General features: G+C 24.9%; 5 protein-coding genes across 5 annotated transcripts; all 5 read left to right on the top strand.

Moving 5' to 3' along the window:
* Positions 1-1,427, top strand: DICPUDRAFT_84200 (uncharacterized protein; the record flags this gene model as incomplete). The annotated part of the gene is made up of 3 exons (XM_003293609.1): positions 1-843; positions 934-994; positions 1,267-1,427. Coding segments are annotated over 3 exons (1,065 nt in total), but the record flags the coding sequence as incomplete, so codon positions are not given.
* Positions 1,428-2,002: 575 nt separating this feature from the next.
* Positions 2,003-10,993, top strand: DICPUDRAFT_158552 (uncharacterized protein; the record flags this gene model as incomplete). Its single annotated transcript, XM_003293608.1, has 3 exons — positions 2,003-2,654; positions 2,722-3,357; positions 3,423-10,993. The coding sequence occupies 3 exons, from the start codon at positions 2,003-2,005 to the stop codon at positions 10,991-10,993; spliced, it is 8,859 nt and encodes a 2,952-aa protein (XP_003293656.1).
* Positions 10,994-11,516: 523 nt separating this feature from the next.
* Positions 11,517-20,531, top strand: DICPUDRAFT_158551 (uncharacterized protein; the record flags this gene model as incomplete). Its single annotated transcript, XM_003293607.1, has 3 exons — positions 11,517-12,168; positions 12,248-12,883; positions 12,949-20,531. 3 exons carry the CDS (start codon positions 11,517-11,519, stop codon positions 20,529-20,531), a joined length of 8,871 nt encoding a protein of 2,956 aa, XP_003293655.1.
* Positions 20,532-20,746: 215 nt separating this feature from the next.
* On the top strand, positions 20,747-21,025 carry DICPUDRAFT_13674 (uncharacterized protein; the record flags this gene model as incomplete). Its single annotated transcript, XM_003293606.1, has 1 exon — positions 20,747-21,025. A coding segment is annotated over one exon (279 nt), but the record flags the coding sequence as incomplete, so codon positions are not given.
* Positions 21,026-22,722: 1,697 nt separating this feature from the next.
* Positions 22,723-23,139, top strand: DICPUDRAFT_158549 (uncharacterized protein; the record flags this gene model as incomplete). Its single annotated transcript, XM_003293605.1, has 1 exon — positions 22,723-23,139. One exon carries the CDS (start codon positions 22,723-22,725, stop codon positions 23,137-23,139), a length of 417 nt encoding a protein of 138 aa, XP_003293653.1.
* Between the last annotated feature and the right edge of the window lie 736 nt (positions 23,140-23,875).

The raw sequence follows: 23,875 nt of genomic DNA, 5'->3' as shown, positions 1-23,875 counted from the left end.
CAATACTATTATCAACAACCACAACCAGATATTAATTATCAATACCAACAACAAAACCAAAATCAAAACCAAAACCAAAATCAAAATCAAAATCAAAATCAAAATCAAAATCAAAATCAAAATCAAAATCAAAACCAAAATCAAAATCAAAATCAATATCAAGAGTATCAACAACATTACCAAAATCCTTATCAACCACAGCCCCAGTTTAATAATATAAATAATAACAATAATAATAGTTATCATGAAGAATATCAAAATTATCAACATCAAATCTATACTCCCAAAACCCCATCATCAAATAATCAACAAAATCAGCAAAAAATAAATTATAAAACACCAATAAAGACACCAATCAAGACACCAATGAAGACACCATTAAAAACACCTCTTACCCAACTCAAAAAAGGAAAACCATTTTTCCCTCAACTTGAATTATCTACAGAGGAAGAGGATGATGAAATTGACAAAGAGTACCGTCATAGAACCAGAAAAATGAACCAATATTACAATAACAACAATAATAATAATAATCAAATGTTATCACCAACAAATGTAAATGAAAATAAAAATTTAAATAATTTTAATAATAACAGTAATAGTAAAAATAAAATAAATAATCAAAATAACAATTTAAATTCAAAAAATAATAGTGTAGATAAAATAAAGAACAACAATAATTTAAATAACAGCGATTTTAGTAAACAAAATGTAGAAATAGATAAAAACAATGAAAATAGCAATAACAGCAATAGTAATAATAACAAAGATAAATTAAAAAAAGTAAATAGCAAATCTAAAAAAGAAAACCCGACTGTAAATAAGCAAGATGATATAGATTTGGTAAGTACTTTTAAATTTATTCACATATTTAAATTATTGGGTTATAATACTAATTATTTTTTTTTATTTTTTTTTTTTTTGTTTACTTAGTCTTCAATTCATAGCGATAGCCATTATGATGATACTTATGATACAGAAGAAAGCTCTTTTCGTGAATAAAATTAAACTTTAAAATTTTTTATATTTGGAAAAAAAAAAAAACAACTTAGATACATAAAGAATTTAATTTTTTTTTTTTTTTTGTGTAAAATAAATTAAATAAATCTAAATATTAGCCATTATAATATTTTTATTTTAATCTATGATTATTATTCTATTTTTATTTTTAAAATTAAAGTGGCCACTTGAAAATTAATTGCAATCTATATGATTTATTATTAATATTCAATTTTTTTTTCATAATTTATTTTTGTTTTTTTAAAGGTAAAATTAAATTCATCAATAATATTTTAAAAAAGAATTATAATTGCAAAAATATTGATAAAGAAAAATGGAAAGAAATTGTACCAAATCAAAGGAAAAACCATAAACCAAATTTAATGTATATCATGGCCAATATCGACCTATTATTCTTTCGAAAATAGGTATATATGGTGAAAAAGATTGGGAATGAACAAGAAGTTTAAAATATATTAATAAATAATAATAATATTTTAAAAAGATTCCAAAAAATAAAATTATATTATTATAAACAAAAATATACCACGAGTTCGGGGTTTTTTTTATCTTTTTTTTTTATTAATATTTGAAAATCTAATAGACATATTTGGGGTGGACAGATAGATTTGGTGGTTTTTTTTAAATTTTTTTAAGGGGAAAACAACATTAATTATTTTTTTTATTTTTTTTTTTTTAATAAAATTTAATAAAATTTTTTTTTTATGTAAAAACTTGTGTATTATAAAACTAGATTTTACATTTAAAAGATTAGATAATATTAATGTTTACAAATATTTTCAAAAAAGTTTAATAATCTCGATATTTAAAAGAAATTATTATTATTTAGTTTACTTTTATAAAATACCCCAATTGATTAAAGGTAATAAAGTTTTAAAAAAATTCTATTAATAATTTAAATTTAAAAAAATATATATTTAATTTTTTTCTTTTCTTTTTCTTTTTTATAATTTACAAACAATATTTATTTTTCTTTATAATAATGGAAATTGAAGATAAAAATAAGATTTATGAAAAAAATAATGGTGATGTTGCAGTTATAGGTGTAGGTTTTAGAGTTCCAAGTGGCGATCTTATAAAATCAATTTCAAATACAAATGAATTATGGAATGGGTTATCGAGAGGATTCAATGGTATCGTAGAAACATCTGAAAGATGGTCAGATAACTATGCTGCTACAGGTGATATCATTTGTAAATATGCTGGTCTTATTCCTCTTGATGAATGGAAATCTTTTGACCCTATTTTCTTTGGTATCCATCCAAGTGATGAAAATGTCAGTTCTATCGATCCTCAACAAAGAATGCTTTTAAAATGTACATGGGAAGCATTAGAAGATAGTGGAATAGATCCAATAGCATTAAGAGGTTCAAACACAAGCACTTTTATGGGTTCTTCTACTATAGATTATTATACTATGAACAAATCTCCATTTGAAACTCAAAATAATATTTTCGGATCCACATCTCATTCGGTTGCCAATAGAATATCATATTGTTTCGATTTTCGTGGCGAATCACTAACTATCGATACTGCATGTAGTTCATCATTAAATGCGATTAACCTTGGTTACAAGTCAATTAAAGATGGTGTTTCAGATTTATCTATCGTAGGTGGTGTTAATTTCATTATTGGTATGTATTAAAAGTTTTTTAAATTATAATTTAAAAGAAATTCTAACATGTTTTTTTATTTTGAAAGATCCTCATATTTCAAGATCTTTTACCCAGTTAGGTATGTTAAGTCCAACTGGAAGGTGCCATTCGTTCTCATCGGATGCTGATGGTTATGTACGTTCAGAAAGTGTTGGAGTTGTAGTATTGAAGAGTTTAGAACAAGCAATCAAAGATGGTAATAATATTTATTGTGTTATCAAAGGTTCAAGTTCAAATGTAGATGGTAACTATGATAAAGCAAACTTTTATTCGCCTTCAAAATCATCTCAATATAGAAATGTTAAGTTAGCAATCGAATCTACCAATTGTCAAATCAATGCATCAGATGTTGATTATATTGAGTGTCACGGTACTGGAACGCCAACTGGAGATCCAATAGAACTAGAAGGTATTTCAAGAGTATTCAAAGATACTAACAAACAAGTTTTGATTGGTTCCATTAAATCAAATATCGGTCACGGTGAAGCATCATCAGGTGTAATGGCATTAATCAAATGTTGTGTCATGTTTAAAAACCAATCATTTGTCCAAAATATCAACTTTAAATCACCAAATCCTGATATCAAATTTGAAGAATGGCGTCTAAAAGTTGTAACTGAACCAACACCATTCAATAGTAATAAAAACACTGTTATGGCTATAAATAACTTTGGTATTACTGGTATGTATAATAATTTATTAAGTTTGTTATTCTGATAAAATATAATACTAATTATTTTAATATAGGTTCAAATTGCTGTATTATTTTATCAGAATATAGTATAAATAAAAGTCAAAACTCAAAAATAATAAATAAAAAGTATTTAATACCATTTTCATCCAATTCATCAACTTCACTTGATAGATACAAACAAATTATTATGGATCAATCAGGCACATTTGATTTCAATAAATTTGCAAACAATCAAATCAAATTTAAATCAACATCACTTGTTCAAAGATCAGTTATTATTGCAAGTGATTGGAATGACTTTAATGATAAACAGAACCATTTTAAATCATCAAATGCAAATTCACTTTCAAATATTACAATCGAAAATAAGAGTCCATTTACAGTTTTTGTTATTTGTGGCCAAGGATCGCAATTTAATCGAATGGCATTGGAACTATACCAAAATGAAGCAATATTCAAACAATGGGTAGATAAATTCGACAATGAACTTTTCAAATACTATGGATACTCTGTTTTAGAAAAGCTAAGATCAATCGATGATAAAGATATGAAATCAGTACATGCTCATACAATTGCACAACCATCAAACATTATGGTACAAGCATCATTATTTGAACTATATAAACACTGGGGTATCAAAGCAGATTTAATCGTCGGTCATTCTCTTGGTGAAATATCAGCATCATATTGCTCTGGTATGATTGACTTTGAAACATTATGTTATTTAGTATACCACAGATCGGTAGCTCAAAATAAAACAACTGGTACTGGTAGAATGTTATCTGTTAATATAAGTGCTGAAGAATATATATCAAATTATTCATCAAAATACCCAACAGTAAACATTGCTTGTTACAACTCACCATCATCAATTGTAGTATCAGGTAAAGAACATTTATTAGATGAAATTGTTGCTGATTTAAAATCAAAAGATATATTTTGTGCAATGCTTGGAACATTATCATCGCTACATACTTCTAGCCAATTAGTTATTAAAGATGAAATATGTTCAATGAATATTAAATCAAAACAATCAACAACACCAATTTTTTCAACAGTTACAGCAAATTTATTTAATCACGAAACAACACCATTCAATTCAGAATATGTATTTGAAAATGTTTTACAACCAGTAAGATTCACTCAAACCATTTCAAACATATACAAATATATTGAAGAAAACAACTATGGTAATGAAGTAACATTTATTGAAGTTGCACCACATCCAACACTATCATTCTATTTAAATCAAATGAAATCAAAACAATCACCATATTTCAATAATGGAGATAAAATAACTATTCATTCACCACTTCACAAAAAGAAAAATGACTATGATGAATTTTTAAAAACAATTTCAACACTTTATGTAAACCACTCATTTAATATTAATTTTAAATCACAAATAGATTACAACAATAGTAGTATCGACAGCAGAATGTCAGTCAATACTTTACCACTATATCAATGGGATGATAAAACCTATTTCAAAAATAATTCAACATTAGAAACAATTAAAAAAGATGGCCCTCCAATTCATCATCTTGGTAATACAAATAAATTACCATTTTTATCATATCAAACATTTATTAATACTAAAAAACAACCATTCCAATGGTTAAAAGGACATCAAGTAAAGGGCAAATACTACTTCCCAGGATGTGGATATGTTATAAATTTATTTAACATTTATCCAAATCAAGATATTACAATCAATAATATCGAATTCAGAACACCATTAATCTTACAAGATGGAGTCAATCAATGTTTACAAACAACAATCAACACACTATCAAAGAATGAATACAATATCAAATCTCATTTCAAAGATACAACTACAAATCAATGGGTATTATGCTCCACTGGTAACTTTAGTCTATTCAAACATGGTAATGAAATAAATAATATAGTTATTGAAGAAATTAAAACCAAATGTAATTTCTCCAAACTATCTAAATCTGATCTTTATGAATCAATTAAAATCAAAACTGGATTAACTTATAAAGGACTATTCCAAGGTGTCAAAGAATGTTATATTGGTGATAGTTGTTCACTTTCAATTGTGTCATTAAATGAAATTCAAAATCAAAATGAATTCAATCATTTAATTGAAAACGATTCAATGAAATCATTCTTTAATGCCGCAATATTAGATTCATGCTTACATGGTATGCTAGGTTTCATTAAAAATCAATGTCAAATTGTATTAGAAAGAATCGAAGGATTAAAATACTATTCAACAAATATACCACCAAATAATCAACAATCTGAATTATATGTATATTCTGAAATGAAATCAAGAACTGACTCGTATTCATACTCTGGATCAATTATAATAATGTTAAGCGACGGTACATTATTAGCTGAGATTGCAAATATTGTTTGTACATCACTTACACCAATCATCGACAACACATTGATTATCCCACCACCATCAAATGAAATCTACACTCCATATCAACAATCAAAAGACTCTATAATTAACAAACCAGAATCATTCAAACATTTATACCAAATTGATGATCTAAGTGTCAAAGATCAAGATAATGAATCAATATCAAATGAATATTTATTATCACTCTTTTATACACATATCAATCAAAGATGTCCAGATGTCAACAATGAAACATTATCAACAATCGATTACAACCAATTTAAACAACTTTATTACAGAGAATCAATAAATGAAAACTATTTTATTTTCATTTTCGATAATTTAAAAAAATATAACGAATTAGGAAATAAAAAACAATTAAAAGAATTTTGTTATCACAAATCGAATATTAAAATTTTTGAAAAAACCACCAAAATAATGGCAAAACAAATATTTCCATTAGAAAATGATGACGAATACACTGATACAGCTCAATCACTTTTTAATGGTGGGTTTTTAGAAGACTTTTATCAAACATCTAAAGTTGTTCAACCATTAAACAATCTATTAAGTGAAATAATTTTAGAAACTATCAAACCAATTGTTAACGAACCAATTGTATTCAGAATATTAGAATTCGGAGGAGGTGTAGGCTCATTATCCATACTTGTACTCGAAAAGATTAATAAACTATTAATCGACAATCCATCATCAAACATTGACATTGAGTTTACATGGAGTGATATTTCTGAATCATTTTTTACTGACATCAAAGAAAAGTTTTCAAATATCAAAGGAATCAATATTATTTATCGTGTTCTAGATTTAGAAAAACAGCTCATTGATCAAGAATTAAGACCATCATATTATGATATGGTTATAATGTCAAATGTATTACATGTTGTAAAACAACTTAAATTCAGTTTAAATGAAATTCATAACATTTTAACTCCAAACGGTCAATTAATTTATATTGAGCCACCATATAAATCAATAATATTTGATTCTATATTCGGTGTATTCTCTCAATGGTGGCCATCAACAGAAGATATAGAAATTAGAAAAGATAGATGTTGTATGAAACAATCAAGTTGGTACAAATTATTGGATGAATGTAATTACAAAGACACAATAATGTCTGGTAATGATGAATCAATGTTTTTAATTCAAACAAGAAAACCAACAATAAATGAAACAGTTTTATCAAATACAGAATCAATGGAACAATTAACATCATACAATAACATTATATTATTTGGAAACAGTGATAATTATAAAATCAACCAATTATTTAAATCAAATAAACAATTAAACACCAAAATACATCAAATGAACAGTTTCAAAGAGTTTAAACATTGGCTTCAAAAATCAATCGATTCAATTAAACAATTTAAAACATTAATAATGTTTATGAAAACAATTGATACATTAGATATAACCAACTTTAAAGAGATAACATTCGAATACATTCAAATTAATCAAAGCATACTCCAACATGAACTATCAGATTACTTTACACATGCTCTTATATCAGTAAACTCAACATCTGATAATTACTTATCATCATCAATCGTTGGTGCTGCAAGATATTTTGTAGAATTTCCACAATTAAATCTATTCACATTAGACTTTGATAATGTTTCACTTCAAAATGAAAATGTATTATCACTTCTCGATGTATTAATAAATCCAACATCAAGTGTCCAAAGAGAATTTACAATTACAAATAACACAGTTTATTATGAAAGATATAAAAAACAAAGCAAATTTAAACAAACATTTAAATCTGAATCATTTGAAACAAATAAAGACAACTTAATGGTTCAACTTGATCCAAATTTAGAATATGTATTAAAAACTAAAAAACAACAATTAAAACCAAATGAAATCGAAATCGAAGTTAAAGGTACTGGTATCAATTATAAAGACTATTTAATGTATATTGGTCAAATATCAAACAATCTAGACCTCAATTATGGTAAAGAAGAAGAAGCTGAGAATGGTACAAACCAAATTCCTAATATCGGTAATGACTTTAGTGGTATTATAACTCGTTGCGGAAGAGATGTAAAGAAATTCAAAGTTGGAGACGAAGTATTTGGTACAGCTTCAAAAACTAGTGGATCACATGTTGTTATAGATTACAGATATGTATATTATAAACCAAATAATATGAACCATGTACAAGCAGCATCTATCCCATCGATTTATGTTACATCATTACATGGTATATTCTATACTGGTAATTTACAATCTGATCAAACAATTTTAATTCACTCAGCAGCAGGTGGTATAGGTCTATCATCTTTGGAGTTATTAAAGTATAAACAACACAAAGGTTATATATTTTTAACAGTCGGTTCAAAAGATAAAGAACAATACTTAATAGACAAATACGGTTCATTTATTACTGGTATTTATTCATCAAGGAATAAAAACTATGTTCATCAAATTAAAAACAGATTAAAACAATTAGAATGTGACAAAGATCATCAAGGTGTCGATTTAATATTAAATACATTATCATCAGAATATATGGATTCAAACTTCCAATGTTTAAACAGTTGTGGTAGAATTGTAGATCTTTCAATTACACATTTAACACCAAATGATTATATGACAAACAGTCACTTTAAATACAACTATGGATATCATAATGTAGAACTTGTAGAGTTTTCAGGACCATTATTTAGAAATTATTTAAAAAAAATATTTAGAATGTTCAATTCAAACAAATTAGAACCAATTCCAATCATTGAGTATTCAAATAGTCAATTCAAAAATGCACTCGAATATATCAATCAAAGACAACATATTGGTAAAATTGTAGTTAACCATGATTTTGATATGTTATTAAAGGTATTCAATGAACAACAACAAAATAATTCAGTTATAATGAAGAGTAGTTATGATATATCAAGATTAGATATTGGTAAAAACATATTAGTAACAGGTCAAACAGGTATTATATTAGAAATAATGAAATGGCTTGTTAAATATTCAAACAAATCAATCGATAATATTATAATTCTATCAAGATCACCATTAAAATGGGAATTAGAACTATTAATCAATCAAACTAAACATCAAAAAGATAATACAATCAAATTCCACTTTAATCAAATCGATATTGAAGATAGCAAAGAAATTCAAAAAGTACTAAATCAACTAGAGTCCAATTCAAACATTACAAATATCGATACAATAATGCATTTTGCATTTGTAAACGATATTGGTGATGTTCAAGATGTCGATATGAATCGTTTAAATATCGCACATGGTGCGAAAACAATTGGTGCAATTAATTTACATAATGAATCAATTCAACGTTCATGGAAATTAAAACAATATATAATGGCATCATCTGCCTCATCAATTGTTGCCTCAGAAAGACAATGTTGTTATGTTAGCGCTTGTAATGTAACTGATTCATTATCAAAATACAGAAAGTCTATTGGATTACCATCACTATCAGTTAATTTAGGTGCAATTTCATCAACCGGTGTTGTTTCAAGAAATGATGCAATCGAAACAATGTTCCATAGCTCATTATTAAAACTATTTTCACCACAATTAATTTTAAGCTCATTAGATTTATTCATTCAAAATAGTGATAAATATTCAAATTATTGTCTTAGTGATTTTAACTTTGAAAAGGTACCCCCAGTTATTACAAACTATACTCATTATAAGTTTGATTATGAAGTCAACATGGTTACAAAAACAAACAAATCTATGGAATCAAATATTAACAATGATGAAAGTGTTAAGTTATCAGTTATAAACAAGATTTCAGAACTATTATCAATAGACGAATCTAAAATTAACTTAGATTACCAATTAACCCAACTTGGTCTTGATAGTTTGGTCATTGTTCAACTAAAAAATTGGGTAGATAATGAATTTGGCCATAATTTAATTACAATTCAACAACTACAAAACAATAAAATTTCACTATCAATAGATATTATTATTAAAGGATTTAAAAATAAAAATAATAAAAAGAATGAACCAGCTCCAGATACAAAAGAAAATAAAAAATCAATTGAAGAATTTATTCAAGATGAAATTAAATTAGAAGATTCAATATTATCAAAACCATTTTCAATGGAATCTATATTAAATAATAATAATAAATCAATATTATTAACAGGTTCAAATGGATATCTTGGTGGATATTTATTAAATCATTTAGTTGAAATGCAAAGTTGTTCAAAAGTATATTGTTTAATAAGAAATAAATCAAATTCACCAAACCCAGTAAATGAAATTATAGATAATCTTAAACACCATCAACTATATGACAGTCTAACTCAACAACAACTATCAAAGATTATTGCAATCACAGGTGATATTTCAAAATATAGATTTGGACTTTCAAATGAAACATATTCAATACTTTCAAACGAAGTAGATATCATAATAAACTCAGCAGCTGATCTAAATTTACAATCAAACTATCAAGAAAGTAAAATTGTAAATGTCAATGGTGTTAAAGAACTAATTAAATTCTCAATATCAAACGAAACACAAAAACCAATTGTCCATTTTTCATCTATCTCTGTATTCTATAATCAACCTTTATATGACAAAGAGTTTGATGAAGATACAATATTACCAAGATTTGATGGCACACCAATAGGATATATGCAAACAAAAGTAATCACAGAACGTCTATTAACATATGCCGAAAAATCAAGAGGTATTCCATCATTAACAATTCGTTTACCAGATATCTGGTCAAATCCTGAAACCGGTATTGGTCATCCAACAGATATCTTTCAATTATCAATTCATGCCTCAAGTGTTTTAGGATACTATCCAAATATTAATAAGATTATATATGTTGCACCAATAACCTCCTTATCAAAGAATATCATAAATATGATTTTTAATGAAAAAAGCTGGGTAAATCAAAATCAAAATTCAATTTATAATTTAAATGATAAACCAATTAGAATTAAAGAAATATATAATATCTTAGAAAAGAATTATAATTGCAAAGATATTGATGTAGAAAAATGGCAAGAGATGGTATCAAAATCAAAGGAAAAACAATGTATCAAATTTAATGCATACCATAACCAGTATCAATTTAATATTATTTCAAATATTTCTATTGAAAAAGGTTATAATATGTCAAATAAAACCAAACAATTATTAAAATCTATTGGTTCATATGATGAAAAAGATTGGGAAATTAATGATCAAACAATTATAAATAATATAAATCGTAATAATTACAAATAAAAAATATATAAAAAACATATTATTAATAAAAAAAAAAAAAGTTTATTTTAAATATGTACCACCGAATGGGGGATTTTTTTATCTTTTTTTTAATTAATATTTGAATAATCTAATAAAACGTGTGTGGTGATAAATTTGGTGGTTAAATATATTTTTATTTTTTTAATTTTTTTTGGGGCAAAACAATATTTTTTTATTTTATTTTTTTTTTAAAATTTTGGTTTTTTATTATATTTTACTTTTTAACCACTTTTAAAAGATTGGAAGATTAATGTTTACAAATATTTTCAAAACAGTTTATTAATCTCACTAAAAAAGGGATGTAGTTAATATTTAATTAAAATATTCCAATAAAATAAAGGTAGTAAAGGTTTAAAATTAATTAATAATTTAATTTAAATTTTAAAAAAAACATTTAAAAATATACATATAAATTTAAAATATTTTCCTTTCTTTTTCTTTTCTTTATTTATTATTTTTCTTATATTTAATATATTAACTATATTTATTTTTCTTAATAATAATGGAAATAATAGATAAAAATAAAGTTTATGAAAGAAATAATGGGGATGTCGCAGTTATTGGTGTAGGTTTTAGAGTTCCAAGTGGAGATTTAACAAAATCAATTTCAAATACAAATGAATTATGGAATGGGTTATCGAGTGGATTCAATGGTATCGTAGAAACATCTGAAAGATGGTCAGATAACTATGCTGCTACAGGTGATATCGTTTGTAAATATGCTGGTCTTATTCCTCTTGATGAATGGAAATCTTTTGACCCTATTTTCTTTGGTATCCATCCAAGTGATGAGAATGTCAGTTCTATCGATCCTCAACAAAGAATGCTTTTAAAATGTACATGGGAAGCATTAGAAGATAGTGGGATAGATCCATTAACATTAAGAGGTTCAAACACAAGTACTTTTATGGGTTCTTCTACCATAGATTATTGTACTATAAACAAATCTCCATTCGAAACTCAGAGTAATATATTTGGTTCATCAACACATTCAGTTGCCAATAGAATATCATATTGTTTCGATTTTCGTGGCGAATCACTTACTATCGATACTGCATGTAGTTCATCATTAAATGCGATTAACCTTGGTTACAAGACAATTAAAGATGGTGTTTCAGATTTATCTATCGTAGGTGGTGTTAATTTCATTATTGGTATGTATTATACAATTTGCTTTTCTCTTAATTTTAATAAAATTACTAATTTAATTTTTAAACTTTTTTATTTTCAAAGATCCTCATATCTCAAAATCATTTACCCATCTTGGCCTTTTAAGTCAAACTGGAAGGTGCCACTCATTCTCATCAGATGCTGATGGGTATGTACGTTCAGAAAGTGTTGGAGTTGTAGTATTGAAGAGTTTAGAACAAGCAATCAAAGATGGTAATAATATTTATTGTGTTATCAAAGGCTCAAGTTCAAATGTAGATGGTAACTATGATAAAGCAAACTTTTATTCGCCATCAAAATCATCACAATATGAAAATATTAAATCTGCTATTAAATCTACCAATGGTCAAATCAATGCATCAGATATTGACTATTTTGAATGTCATGGAACTGGAACACCAACTGGAGATCCAATAGAACTAGAAGGTATTTCAAGAGTATTCAAAGATACAAACAAACAAGTTTTGATTGGTTCTATCAAATCAAATATCGGTCACGGTGAAGCATCATCAGGTGTAATGGCATTAATCAAATGTTGTGTCATGTTTAAAAACCAATCATTTGCCCAAAATATCAACTTTAAATCACCAAATCCTGATATCAAATTTGAAGAATGGCGTCTAAAAGTTGTAACTGAACCAACACCATTCAATAGTAATAAAAATACTATTATGGCTATTAATAACTTTGGGGTAACTGGTACGTATTCTAATTAATCAAGTTTATTATTCTGATAAAATATAATACTAATTATTTATATATAGGTTCAAATTGCTGTATTATTTTATCAGAATATAGTATAAATAAAAGTCAAAACTCAAAAATAATAAATAAAAAGTATTTAATACCATTTTCATCCAACTCATCGATATCATTAGATAACTATAAAAAAATAATATTCAATCAATCAAACGCATTAGATTTCAATAAATTTGCAAACAATCAAATTAAATATAAATCAACATCACTTGTTCAAAGATCAGTTATTATTGCAAGTAACTGGAATGAATTTGTTGACAAAAAAAATGAAATATCATCAAATTCAAATATATTTTCCAACATTACAGTTAAAAATAAGAGTCCATTTACAGTTTTTGTACTCTGTGGCCAAGGATCCCAATATAATCGAGTGGCATTAGAACTATATGAAAATGAAACAATATTCAAGCAATGGGTAGATAAATTCGATAATGAACTTTTCAAATACTATGGATACTCTGTTTTAGAAAAGCTAAGATCAATAGATGATAATGATATGATATCAATACATGAGCCAATTCTTGCACAGCCTGCGAATGTAATGATTCAAGTATCATTATTTGAACTATATAAACACTGGGGTATCAAAGCAGATTTAATCGTTGGTCATTCTCTTGGTGAAGTATCATCTCCATATTGCTCTGGTATGATTGACTTTGAAACATTATGTTATTTAGTATACCACAGATCGGTAGCTCAAAATAAAACAACTGGTACTGGTAGAATGTTATCTGTTAATATAAGTGCTGAAGAATATATATCAAATTATTCATCAAAATACCCAACAATTGAATTTGCTTGTTACAACTCACCATCATCAATTGTAATCGCAGGTAAAGAACATTTACTAAATGAAATTGCAGCTGATTTAAAATCAAAAGATATATTTTGTGCAATGTTAGGGTCACTATCATCATTCCATACATCAAGCCAATTAGTTATTAAAGATGAAATATGTTCAATGATCATTAAATCAAATCAATCAACAACACCTGTATTTTCAACAGTCACAACAAATTTATTTAATCACGAAACAACACCATTCAATTCAGAATATGTATTTGAAAATGTTTTACAACCAGTAAGATTCACTCAAACCATTTCAAACATATACAAATATATTGAAGAAAACAACTATGGTAATGAAGTAACATTTATTGAAGTTGCACCACATCCAACACTATCATTCTATTTAAATCAAATGAAATCAAAACAATCACCATATTTCAATAATGGAGATAAAATAACTATTCATTCACCACTTCACAAAAAGAAAAATGACTATGATGAATTTTTAAAAACAATTTCAACACTTTATGTAAACCACTCATTTAATATTAATTTTAAATCACAACTTAATCACAACGACAATAGTATCAGCACCATTTCAGTCAATTGTTTACCACTATATCAATGGGATGATAAAATGTATTTCAAAAATAATTCAACATATGAAAAGATTAAAAAAGAAGGACCTCCAATTCAACATCTTGGTAATACAAATGAATCACCATTTATATCATATCAAACATTTATTAATACTAAAAAACTACCATTCCAATGGTTAAAAGGACATCAAGTAAAAGGCAAATATTACTTCCCAGGATGTGGATATGTTATAAATTTATTCAACATATATCCAAATCAAGATATTACAATCAATAATATCGAATTCAGAACACCATTAATCTTACAAGATGGAGTCAATCAATGTTTACAAACAACAATCAACACACTATCAAAGAATGAATACAATGTCAAATCTCATTTCAAAGATACAACTACAAATCAATGGGTATTATGCTCCACTGGTAACTTTAGTCTATTCAAACATGGTAATGAAATTAACAAAATAAATATTGATAAATTAAAAACCAAATGTAATTTCACCAAACTATCCAAATCTGATCTTTATGAATCAATTAAAATCAAAACTGGATTAACTTATAAAGGACTATTCCAAGGTGTCAAAGAGTGTTATATTGGAGATAGTTGTTCACTTTCAATTGTTTCATTAAATGAAATTCAAAATCAAAATGAATTTAATCATTTAATTGAAAACGATTCAATGAAATCATTCTTTAATGCTGCAATATTAGATTCATGCTTACATGGTATATTGGGTTTTGTTAAAACTCAATGTCAAATTGTATTAGACAGAATTGAAGGATTAAAATACTATTCAACAAATATACCACCAAATAATCAACAATCTGAATTATATGTATATTCTGAAATGAAATCAAGAACTGACTCATATTCATACTCTGGGTCAATTAAAATAATGTTAAGCGATGGTACATTATTAGTTAAAATTAAAAATATTGTTTGTACATCACTTACACCAATCATCGACAACACTCTAATTATTCCACCACCATCAAATGAAATCTACACTCCATATCAACAATCAAAAGACTCTATAATTAACAAACCAGAATTATTCAAACATTTATACCAAATTGATGAACTAAGTGTCAAAGATCAAGATAATGAATTAATATCAAATGAATATCTATTATCACTCTTTTATACACATATCAATCAAAGATGTCCAGATATCAACAATGAAACATTATCAACAATCGATTACAACCAATTTAAACAACTTTATTACAGAGAATCAATAAATGAAAACTTTTTTATTTTCATTTTCGAAAATTTAAAAAAATATAACGAATTAGGAAATATAAAACAAATAAACCTATTCAATAAACAACTTAATAAAAACGAAAAGCTATTTGAAAAAACCACCAAAATAATGGCAAAACAAATATTCCCATTAGAAAATGATGACGAATATACTGACACAGCTCAATCACTTTTTAATGGTGGGTTTTTAGAAGACTTTTATAAAACATCAAAAGTTGTTCAACCATTAAACAATCTATTAAGTGAAATAATTTTAGAAACTATCAAACCAATTGTTAACGAACCAATTGTATTCAGAATATTAGAATTCGGAGGAGGTGTAGGCTCATTATCAATACTTGTACTCGAAAAGATTAATAAACTATTAATCGACAATCCATCATCAAACATTGACATTGAGTTTACTTGGAGTGATATTTCCGCATCATTTTTTACTGACATCAAAGAAAAGTTTTCAAATATCAAAGGAATCAATATTATTTATCGTGTTCTAGATTTAGAAAAACATCTCATTGATCAAGAATTAAGACAATCGTATTATGATATGGTTATAATGTCAAATGTATTACATGTTGTAAAACAACTTAAATTCAGTTTAAATGAAATTCATAACATTTTAACTCCAAACGGTCAATTAATTTATATTGAGCCACCATATAAATCAATTATATATGATTCTATATTCGGTGTATTCTCTCAATGGTGGCCATCAACAGAAGATTTAGAAATTAGAAAAGATAGATGTTGTATGAAACAATCAAGTTGGTACAAATTATTGGATGAATGTAATTACAAAGACACAATAATGTCTGGTAATGATAACCTTGTATTTTTAATTCAAACAAGAAAACCAACAATAAATGAAACAGTTTTATCAAATACAGAATCAATGGAACAATTGACATCATACAATAACATTATATTATTTGGAAACAGTGATAATTACAAAATCAACCAATTATTTAAATCAAATAGCCAATTTAACACCAAAATACATCAAATGAACAGTTTCAAAGATTTTAAACATTGGCTTCAACAATCAATCGATTCAATTAAACAATGTAAAACATTAATAATGTTTATGAAAACAATCGATACATTAGATATAACCAACTTTAAAGAGATAACATTCGAATACATTCAAATTAATCAAAGCATACTCCAACATGAACTATCATATTACTTTACACATGCTCTAGTATCAGTAAACTCAACATCTGATAATTATTTATCATCATCAATCGTTGGTGCTGCAAGATATTTTGTAGAATTTCCACAATTAAATCTATTCACATTAAACTTTGATAATATTTCACTTCAAAATGATAACATACTATCACTTATCGATATATTAATAAATCCAACATCAAATATTCAAAGGGAATTTACAATTACAAATAACACAGTTTATTATGAAAGATATAAAAAACAGACCAAATTTAAACAAACATTTAAATCTGAATCATTCGAAACAAATAAAGACAACTTAATGGTTCAACTTGATCCAAATTTAGAATATGTATTAAAAACTAAAAAACAACAATTAAAACCAAATGAAATCGAAATCGAAGTTAAAGGTACTGGTATCAATTATAAAGACTATTTAATGTATATTGGTCAAATATCAAATAATGTCGATATCAATTATGGTAAAGAAGAAGAGGCTGAAAATGGAAAAAGTCAAATGCCAAATATTGGTAATGACTTTAGTGGTATTATAACTCGTTGTGGAAGCGATGTAAAGAAATTCAAAGTTGGAGACGAAGTATTTGGTACAGCTTCAAAAACTAGTGGATCACATGTCGTTATAGATTACAGATTTGTATATTATAAACCAAATAATATGAACCATGTACAAGCAGCATCTATTCCATCGATTTATGTTACAACATTACATAGTATATTCTATACTGGTAATTTACAATCAGATCAAACAATTTTAATTCACTCAGCAGCAGGTGGTGTCGGTCTATCCTCATTAGAACTTTTAAAATATAAAAAACACAAAGGTTATATATTTTTAACAGTCGGTTCAAAAGATAAAGAACAATACTTAATAGACAAATATGGCTCATTTATTACTGGTATTTATTCATCAAGAAATAAAAACTATGTTGAACAAATTAAAAATAAATTATTAGAACTAGAATGTGATAAAGATCATCAAGGTGTAGATTTAATATTAAATACATTATCATCAGAATATATGGATTCAAACTTTGAATGTTTAAATATTTCTGGTAGAATTGTAGATCTTTCAATTACACATTTAACACCAAATGATTATATGACAAACAATCACTTTAAATACAACTATGGATATCATAATGTAGAACTTGTAGAGTTTTCAGGATCATTATTTAGAAATTATTTAAAAAAAATAGTTAAAATGTTCAATTCAAACAAATTAGAACCAATTCCAATCATTGAGTATTCAAATAGTCAATTCAAAAATGCACTTGAATATATCAATCAAAGACAACATATTGGTAAAATCGTAGTTAACCATGATACTGATATGCTATCAAAGGTATTCAATGAACAACAACAAAATGATTCAATTATAATGAAGAGTAGTTATGATATATCAAGATTAGATATTGGTAAAAACGTATTAGTAACAGGTCAAACAGGTATTATATTAGAAATAATGAAATGGCTTGTTAAATATTCAAACAAATCAATCGATAATATTATAATTCTATCAAGATCACCATTAAAATGGGAATTAGAACTATTAATCAATCAAACTAAACATCAAAAAGATAATACAATCAAATTCCACTTTAATCAAATCGATATTGAAGATAGCAACGAAATTCAAAAAGTACTAAACCAACTAGAGTCCAATTCAAACATTACAAATATCGATACAGTAATGCATTTTGCATTTGTAAACGATATTGGTGATGTTCAAGATGTCGATATGAATCGTGTAAATATCGCACATGGTGCAAAAACAATTGGTGCAATCAATTTACACAATGAATCAATTCAACGTTCATGGAAATTAAAACAATTTATAATAGCATCATCAGTTGTATCAATATTTGGTTCAGATCAACAATGTTGTTATGTTAGCGCCTGTAGTGTCGTTGACTCGTTATCGAAATACAGACAGTCCATTGGATTACCATCACTATCAGTTAATTTAGGTGCAATATCTTCAACTGGTTTTGTTTCAAGAAATGATGCAATCGAAACAATGTTCCATAGCTCATTATTAAAACTATTTTCACCACAATTGATTTTAAGCTCATTAGATTTATTCATTCAAAATAGTAGCAAATATTCAAATTATTGTTTATCAGATTTCGATTTTGAAAACTTACAATCAAATAATTCAAACAATTACCTTTCTAAACTTGATTATCAAATAAATATGATTAGAAAAACAAACAAATCAATCAATTCAATAAGTGGTGATAGTGATGAAAGCATGAAACAATCAATTATAAATAAGATTTCTGAACTATTATCAATAGATGAATCCAAAATAAATCTAGATCTCCAACTTACACAATATGGATCTGATAGCTTAATGCAAGTTCAATTAAAAAACTGGATTGATAATCAATTTGGTCTTAATTTAATTACAATTCAACAACTACAAAACAATAAAATTTCACAATCAATAGATATTATTACCAAAACATTCAAAAATAAAAATAATAATACAAAGAAAGAATCAATAGTAGACAGAGAGAATAAAAAATCAATTGAAGAATTTATTCAAGATGAAATTAAATTAGAAGATTCAATATTATCAAAACCATTTTCAATGGAATCAATATTAAATAATAATAATAAATCAATATTATTAACAGGTTCAAATGGATTTCTTGGTGGATATTTATTAAATTATTTGGTTCAAATGCAAAGCTGTTCAAAAGTATACTGTTTAATAAGAAATAAATCAAATTCACCAAACCCAGTAAATGAAATTATAGATAATCTTAAACACCATCAACTATATGATAGTCTAACTCAACAACAACTATCAAAGATTATTGCAATCACAGGTGATATTTCAAAATATAGATTTGGACTTTCAAATGAAATATATACAATACTTTCAAACGAAGTAGATATCATAATAAACTCAGCAGCTGATCTAAATTTACAATCAAACTACCAAGAAAGTAAACCTGTAAATGTCAATGGTGTTAAAGAACTAATTAAATTCTCAGTATCAAACGAAACACAAAAACCAATTGTCCATTTTTCATCATTCTCAGTATTCTTTAATCAGCCATTAAATGGTGAAGAGTTTGATGAAGATAAAATATTACCAAGATTTGAAAGTACATCAATAGGATATATGCAAACAAAAGTAATCTCAGAACGTCTATTAACATATGCCGAAAAATCAAGAGGTATTCCATCATTAACAATTCGTTTACCAGATATCTGGTCAAATCCTGAAACCGGTATAGGTCATCCAAACGACGTTCTCCACCTATCGATTCAAGTTTCAAGTGTTATTGGATATTATCCAAATATATATAAAGACTTGTTTACTACACCTATTACAGTTTTAGCTCGAAACATAATAAATATAATATTTAATGAGAAGAGTTGGGTAAATTCAAATTCAAATTTAAACTCAAATTCAATTTACTCCTTAAATGGTGATTCGATTGAAATTAAAACAATATATAAAGTATTAGAGAAATACTATAATTGTGAAGAAATAGAATTTGAAAAATGGCAAGAGATAGTTTCACAATCAAATCATAAATCATGTATCAAATATAATATACATCACAATCAAAACAAAAAAACTTTTGCTTCAGATATTTTCGTTGAAAAAGGTTTCAAAATGTCAAATAAAACCAAACAATTATTAAAATCTATTGGTTCATATGATGAAAAAGATTGGGAAATTAATGATCAAACAATTATAAATAATATAAATCATAATATTTCCAAATAAATAATAATTTTAATTATTTTTATTAAAAATGAACCACAGAATGGGGATTTTTTTATCTTTTTTATTAATTTGTTATTTTACCCCTAAATTAAAGAAAAAAATTTTTAATTTGCAAAATGTTTTTTTTTATTTTTTTTTTTTTATTTTTTTTTAATTTTTTTTTATTTTTTTTTTATTGTGTATATATTATTTTTTTTTTATTCTATATATATAAAATGTGTGTACATGATAATTTCCATATTTCTGATTGTAATTCATTCAACACCTATATTTTTGGAGAGCTATGTCGTGATTTTGAAGGTTTTCCTAATATTGGAAAAAACTGTACCAAACATTGCAAAAAAAAAATGGCTAAAATAGTAGAGATTACAATGAAGCAATTTACAGATATTGCTATAAATTATTATAAGGATTCCAAATTGGGAAAAGAATCATCCGCCTATTCATATATTTTGTATTGCAGAGGACCAAGAGATGATGATGAAGAAGTTGAAGAAACATGTAATGTTAAAATTGTTAACGGAAAAGTTATTCACACAAACCCCACAGAATCTGAAGATTCTGAAGATTCTGAATCAGAAGAAGAATCCGAAGAATCTGAAGAATCTGAAGAATCTGAAGAATCTGAAGAATCTGAAGAAGAAAAAACTAAATAAATTTTTTCATTTCCTTTTCTCTAATTTAATTTATTATTTAAATTGAAGAAAAAAAAATATTAAAAATGAAAAATAATAAAATAATTAAAATAAAAAAAAATATAAATAAAATAAAAAAGAAATAGTTATTTAGAAACTTATTGTGAATATTTATTTTTTTAATTTACAAATAAAAAGTAATAAGAAACATATGTTTTTTTTTAAATAATAATATTTTATTAAATTTTTATTTGTTATTTGATTAAAAATAAATAAAAAAAAAAAAAAAAAAAAAAAAAAAAAAAAAAAAATTAAAACCACACAATGCGGTTGAGGTTCACACTCTTTTTATAATTTCTTTATTATAAAATTGATAATGTATATGACACATTTTCAATGACAAATAAAACATGATATATTTTTCAATTTTTTTAAAAAAAAAAAAAAAACATAATTTTTTATAATTGTTATAATAAAATAGTTTTGATTTTGTTGATTTTTAAAAAAGGGTTTTATAATTTGAAATTATAAAAAAAACACTGGAAACTATACAAGTGAATATCGAATTTATTTGGTGTATCAAACAAAATAACTTGTCGAAAATGAATCAATTATAATCGAAGAATATTTCTAAATATCATTGGCATTCAGAGATTATAAAAAAGAAAACTATATGGAAGAAATGGTCCAGGATTATTTATATATGAAGAGCAGATGACAGATTGAAGAAGCAGATGAAATCATCTCCTCAACATTTTGTTTTAGCTATCAACAGATTTTTCAAGAGAATCAAAATCAATTTCAAAATTATTAAATAATGCAGACTATCCATTAGGTGTTAATACACCAAATAATTATAATAATAGTGATAGTAATACTAATAACAATAATACTGATAACCAATATAAACCAAAATATTAAAACTATTCACTAATCAACAATAATGCACAGCAGCAGATCCCCAAACCAACAAGAAGAAGCTTCAAAGTAAATAGATAGTTAGATAGTAAAGATAATATAATATATCCATTATATATTTATATTCTAAAAAGGCAAAATATTACTATTAATTAACACAATATTAATAACAAATACCTAAACCCTGGTTGTTGCTATTGTAATTAATAATCTCATTAAAGATAATGAACCAAATAATGTAATTTATTAATTTTACTTGAATTATTTATTTTTAAATTGTTTATTTATAGTTTATATTTAAATATAAAAATCTATTTAGACATTCTGATTTTTTAAATATTTGTTTTTTTTTTTATATATCACAATATATCCCTACTATACTTCCACTTTTCAATGGTTAATTAAACACCCTCAACTTTTTATAAATCTATTGTTGTTATTTCATTTTTAATTGGGCAAGCTATAAATTAAAAATGGTTCTTCTTTTTGATCAATTATAAAATAAAATAAACACAGGAATTCCGAATTATTTTAAATTTATTTTTTTTTTTTTTTTTTTGTTTAATTTTAAAAAAATATAAATTTATAATTTTTTTTAAATAATAGATAATAATAATAATAATAATACTAATAAAAAAATGAAAAATATTTATTATACAAAACTATTTTTTATATTTTTAATTTTAAATTCTCTAAATTTTATGAAAAATGTTTCTGGTCAAGATAAATTACCAATAATACTAAGATGTGATAATTATAAATTTAGCTCAAAGAGTTATGGTTCTATAAGAATTTACTCTAAACCCCTCAATGGTATTATTAATGGCTACATTTGTTTTTCAGAATTCCCAAGTTATAAAACTACTCTTTTTAATATATACTATCCAACAAAAATCAATATTACAAATAAAGAATTTTATACAGATGATGACAGTGGCACAATTTATTTATCTCAAAAGTTTTATAATGGAACAATTTCATTTGAATCAGCCCAATTAATATATAATAATAATTTAATAATATCATTAATGAACCCCACATTATTAAAAGAATAGTATCATATTATAAATAAATAATACTACTTATATAAAAATATATTAAAATAATAATAAAAATAATTAAAAAAACATTGTTAAATTCTATTTCTATTTAAATTATTTAATAAAGATTAAAAAAATTCATTTTATATGAATTGTTTAATTTTTTATTTTAAAATTGCTTTATTCTAATATACTAAAAGGGATCAAAAAAAATTCCCTTATAAGTGAATATCTAAAAAGTGTAAATATGAGATACTTTAAACAATTAGATGTTCACCTAATAAAAAATTTTTTTTCCTTTTTTTTATTTTTTTTTTTTTTCTTTAATTTTTTTTTTTTTTGTATTAAATTTATACATATAAGTTTAAACCCCTAAAAAAATAAAAAACGAAAATAGAATTACTTTATTTGATATGGTATATAATAATACTGAAAATAGTATGGGGTTTCTTTTTTTAAAGTGGTTTACCACACCACATATAAAAATGTTTATATTGATGAATTTTTATATAATTTTTTATACCCACACCCTATATAAACTACTCACACCGATAATTATACATTTATTTAGTATTGTCTCCTAGTACAAAAAAATTTTTAATTTAATTTATTTTAAAAAAAATTTTCAAAATTATTTTTTGTAATAAATTTAAATAGGATTTTTATAACATTAATTTTCAAATTAATATTTTATTTCATTGGATAATAATTGTAATATAATTATTATTCTCTATCAATATTTTTTTTTAAA

This window comes from Dictyostelium purpureum (assembly GCF_000190715.1).
Source record: "Dictyostelium purpureum unplaced genomic scaffold DICPUscaffold_451, whole genome shotgun sequence".
NCBI lineage: Eukaryota > Evosea > Eumycetozoa > Dictyosteliales > Dictyosteliaceae > Dictyostelium > Dictyostelium purpureum.
Note: the sequence above shows the minus strand (reverse complement) of the source record. Positions and strands in the feature narration are given on the sequence as shown.